We start from the raw sequence: 5005 nt of genomic DNA, 5'->3' as shown, positions 1-5005 counted from the left end.
GTAGACCAGGCTGGTCTCGAACTCACAGAGATCCGCCTGCCTCTGCCTCCCGAGTGCTGGGATTAAAGGCGTGCGCCACCACCGCCCGGCTACCACTTTTTTTAAAAAGGGAGAGAAAAAGATAAAACAGCTAATATTAACCAACTGTTTGCTTTGGAAAGAAACGCAGAAATTAATCAGTTTAAATCCCATCAACTCCTTTAAAAACAGACGCTATTATGCAGGCAATAGTGGCGCACGCCTTTAATCCCAGCACTCAGGAGGATCTCTGTGAGTTCGAGGCCAACCTGGTCTACAAAAGCTAGTTCCAGGACAGGCTCCAAGCAACACAGAGAAACCCTGTCTCGAAAAACAAAACAAAACAAAACAAACAAACAAAAACAAAACCCAGGGCACTATTAATGAACATAAAGCCCAGAAATCAGAGGCATATGAACACCTACACAAAGTCACACAACTAGTAAGCAAATCAGAACTCTAAATCTAGACACATCTGACACCAGCATACACACTCAGCAAATAAGGGTAAAATATATCCAATTATGTTATTAAAATATGGGTCCTTTTTTCTTTTGGTGCTATGAACTGAACCCAAAACCTAAAATGCTAAATACACACTGTACTGTGTCAGATATTTACCCCCAAGGATTTTTAAACGTAAAATACAACATAAATACAAAACAGCAGAATTTAATGACTTATCTTTCCTCACTTGAAAAGGCTTAAGACAGCATATGTGGAAATTCAGTTGGTGAATCCAGAATTTAAGTGAAATGAAACAATGGGGGGGGGGGTGTTTGCTTACACTGCTGGGAACAGTATACTGATTTGGGGAGGGGGGTTCTCTGTATAACCGGTTTTCCTGGAACTCACTCTAAGTCTGATTCTGCCAATTTTTTTTTTTTTTTTTGGGGGGTTTTTTGAGACAGGGTTTCTCTGTGGCTTTGGAGCCTGTCCCGGAACTAGCTCTGTAGACCAGGCTGGTCTCGAACTCACAGAGGTCCGCCTGCCTCTGCCTCCCGAGTGCTGGGATTACAGGCGTGCGCCACCACCGCCCGGCTCTTCCCATTCCTAAGTCATCTCCCCAGGTACTACCACGTAATGCATCTTTCCCTCCAGCTACCCATTGGATTTTACCAAAGGCTTTGCAAAATCTAACTGACATTTGTTTCTTATGGCCATAAACTTAAGACGCTAGACTCAAATCATTATTTTTTGACCTTAAAATGACCAGCCCTAAATTCTAAAATTAAAATCCTAATCTAATAACAACCAATCATACGACAGCTAGAACCAACCCCAAAAGGATTACTCCATACAAAATTGTACTTACATAGCGATGAAACTGTGTAAAAGATTGAATCATATAGAACCGATGCATGTATACTATAGCAGTGTTGATAGTCAGTTGTGAGCTGAATTGCTCAAGTTAAGGTTCAATAACGGACAATATAATCTCCCCCCTCCCAAAAAAAAAAAGCAAAGCACAGTAGACAACAATCCTACACAAAAGTAACAGTCACCGCGTCAAACCAAATAGCAGGTTTGCTTCCCTTCACTAAGGTATTAAGTGTCAATTGACAGCGTGTCTTTTACCTATTAAGTGCTTCATACAAACTTAATGACTGAATAAATAAAACAAGTGGCAAGGTATAAATCAATATGCAGTATAAGCACAGTTACATAGGATTTTAAACCTTCCTGCCATGTCACTTGCCTTCTGCAAGTTCAGGATATCTTTCATTACATACACTTTTGGAGGGGAGACACACACCACAGCATGAGTGTGGGGATCAGCGTGCAACTAGCAGGAGTCAGTTATCCATCCACTCTATATGCGCCACAGGGATAGAACTCAGGTCATCAGGTTTGGTGGTAAGCGCCTTTATCTGCTGGGGCATCTTTCTTGCCCAAGGATAACAAACTCCAGAAATCAGTTTTTCAGTTCTACTTTTTTTCTTTCTTCCTTTTTTTGGGGGGAGCTGGGAGATGGGTGGGTATGAGGGTATTTCAAGGAAGGGTTTTCCTGTGTAGATCAGGCTGTCTCCACCTCCCGAGTGCTGGGATTAAAGACGTGCACCACCATACCCGGCTTAGTTCTACTTTCAGAAAATATCTTGGCTCCTCCTGAACGTGTGTTTGAAAAGTCTTGATGGTAATCCACTGTAAATAAACTCCTTCCTTCCTCCCACTAATCCAGTCTCTCATTTGTATGGGTATACCTTCAAAGGGGAGGGGCACACGGGGACGGAACACCTTATTCCCACAGACCTCAGAAACAAGCAACAATCTGTATAGAGAAGACAGTATGATGGTAACAAGCTTAAACACACTTTAAAAAGGAGCCTTAGCCAGGTGGCAGCGGCACAGGCCTTTAATCCCAGCACTCGGGAGGCAGAGACAGGTAGAGCTCTGTGAGTTCAAGGACAGACTGGTCTACAAGAGCTAATTCCAGGACAGGTGCCCCCCCCCCAAAAAAAAGGTGCCTTAAACATATACAGAAACTCAGAGGTTAAATTGTGCACTGACTGAAAGCTTGGGATGGCCAAAAAAGGGGACACCTATTTGAAAGAAATATAGCCCTTAAAACCTAAACATTATAGTCAGAACTTTTTTTTTTGTTTTTGGAGACAGGGTCTCACTTTGTAGCTTTAGCCTGCCTCTACCTCCCCAATGCTAGGATCAAAGGTGTACGACACCACACCCAGCCCTCAGCATCACTCTTTAAATGCTACATAAGTTGAAGCTGCAGCTAAAAGAAAGTTATATATAAAATACAAAGAGTTTTTAAACTATTAGTTTTGACACAGATGACTGTTTTCTGAAGAAAAAAACGAAGGAAGTAGAAGTTATCACTAAATTATCTTATCTTTGAAATGTGAAAACGATGAATAATCTATAGGACCCCAAGAAACAAAAACTTAAAACTCGCCAAACTACTTAAAACATTATATATCCATACCTAGACTACAAACTACAAACCTAAGTTGACATCTTTCCTTCCTCTTAAATTCTACAAAACAGTTACTAGACCATCTGAATCTCAGGGTTTTGGCGGACACAGAAAACCAAGAATTAACAGGTTAAAATAGCTAGTAAGTGGGAGAGATGGGTTTGGAACCAAAGCTGGGACGCTAATTCTAGACCACCTTCATAAGCCCCGTCGGGTACAGAATTTCCCGAAACCTTTTTTACACACTGGGAGGCAGCGTCAACCGTGAAACCTCTTAAAAGGAGCCTTTGCTCACGGCAGAAAGGAGACTCTAAAAAGTCACTAAAACAGGTCAGAATTCAGAGGAGAGGGGCTGGGAAGGAGTGGCGAAAGCACAAAGACGGGAGAGGTCCGAATTCCCAGCCGGGCTGGTGGCACCGGTGAGCGAGCGGGAAATTGACTCCGCCTCACTTCCCTCGCGCGAACAGTGGCTCAGCCAGCGCCATTGTGGGCTCTCCCCACTAGACGTCCAGCTCCTGCCACCTTACCTACTCCTGTCCCCTCCAGCGTGCCCGGCCTGACGCCGAAGCGTGGCCGGACGCGCTCCAAGGCCGAAGGCCTAGGCCGCAAGGATACACGTTAAGACGTTGTCCCATGTCTTGGAGTAGATTGGCCGCCTGCTGGCGATAAGATAGTTCTTTATCTGAGTCCACGCCGAAACGACGAGACGGGCTATTTTCCAGCTGTTCTCGAGTAAAATACCATCGTTTGTTGTTGTTTTTCCTCTCTCCCTCCATAGTGCTTCAACCAAAAGGCAGCGGCGGGGGCTGCAAGCACTTCCCAGCGTCACCTAAGCGGCGACACACATCCGCTGTGCCGAGACAACTGCGACGTGACGAACTTCCTCCTAGAGCCGACTGCCAGGCTGTGACACACTTCCGCCCAGGAAGCAGAATATTCAAGCGCCAACTTCCGGAATGAACCCTCCGAAACCCTGTAGACCAATCAACAGCCAATCAGCGACTGGGACAGAAGTCACGGCCAGGACGCAAGCGCGGGTCACGTGACCCCGGGGCGCTCTAAAAGTTGTTCTTTAAAAAATCTCGCCGTTCCCCGCGATAACTGTGCTGAGGCCGCCTTGCGATGGCCTGCTGCCTGCCACACTGCCTGGGTCTTTCTCGAAACGCTCGTGATGGAGGCCCCTTTATAAAAGTGGGCTAGCCGGGCGGTGGTGGCGCACGCCTTTAATCCCAGCACTCGGGAGGCAGAGGCAGAGGGATCTCTGTAAGTTCGAGGCCAGCCTGGTCTGCATAGAGCTAGTTCCGCGACAGCCAGGGGGCTACACAGTGAAACCCTGTCTCGAAAATCCAAAATAAATAAATAAACAAATAAAATTAGTGTTACTAATTTCAATGTGTTTGGGTGTTTTTACTTGACGATGAGGGTAACAAGACCGTTTTCTCTTTTTACTTTTGCAGGGAAAGCGATATGCTCGCCAGTGCAGATTCCAAACGTTCAGTTAGGTCCCAAAGGTATGCCAGGCGCCAGAATGCCGGCCAGATCAATAGTTCTAGGAAACCCAAACCTTAGGGAAAGATTATTCAGCGAAAGAGAACAAGAGATAATTTGTGCGCTGGACTCACTCCTAGGTCCACTTTGTGGGGCTGTAAAAAGCAAGCTGGGCTGCTGTCTCCCTCACCCTCCTGTCCACTCTAGGGCTTCTCTGTTCCCAGGCTTCTGTCGCTGTGTTCAACTCAGTTCTGATGTTCACACTATCTCAAATCACAGATCTATGAGTGGCCCCACTGTTGTTTACCAGGAGCCCACCATACCCACCATTGGACCATCTCAAAGATTTGGGGCTCTGGTTTTTGCTCTAGAAGGCCTCTGGGACTTTTATGTATGGATGTGAGTGAGGGACCCCTCGAGATGGCTCAGCAGGTAGAGGAGGCTGCTGCCAACACTGACAACCTATATTCCATCCCTGGAACCCCGGAGTAGATGAAAGGAGAGGACTGACCTGCGAGGTGTCCTCTGACTGCCCCAAACGCACTGAGGCACATACAGGAACAG

At 46.0% G+C, this 5005-nt stretch overlaps 1 protein-coding gene across 1 annotated transcript in view; it reads right to left on the bottom strand.

Annotated features, from left to right (window-relative positions):
* Ccnt1 (cyclin T1) overlaps positions 1-3807 on the bottom strand; it is a 20248-nt gene extending 16441 nt beyond the window's left edge. Inside the window, exons 1-2 of the mRNA XM_005353965.3 lie at positions 3569-3807; positions 1334-1415 (exon numbers count right to left, since the gene is read on the bottom strand). Of these exons, the coding sequence (XP_005354022.1) occupies positions 1334-1415; positions 3569-3729 (243 nt within the window). The 5' untranslated portion in view covers positions 3730-3807. The remainder of the gene's footprint in view (positions 1-1333; positions 1416-3568) is intronic.
* Positions 3808-5005: the final 1198 nt, after the last annotated feature.

Source organism: Microtus ochrogaster, chromosome 15 (assembly GCF_000317375.1).
Source record: "Microtus ochrogaster isolate Prairie Vole_2 chromosome 15, MicOch1.0, whole genome shotgun sequence".
Classification (NCBI taxonomy): Eukaryota; Metazoa; Chordata; class Mammalia; order Rodentia; family Cricetidae; genus Microtus; species Microtus ochrogaster.
This window is presented reverse-complemented; position numbering and strand designations above follow the sequence as displayed.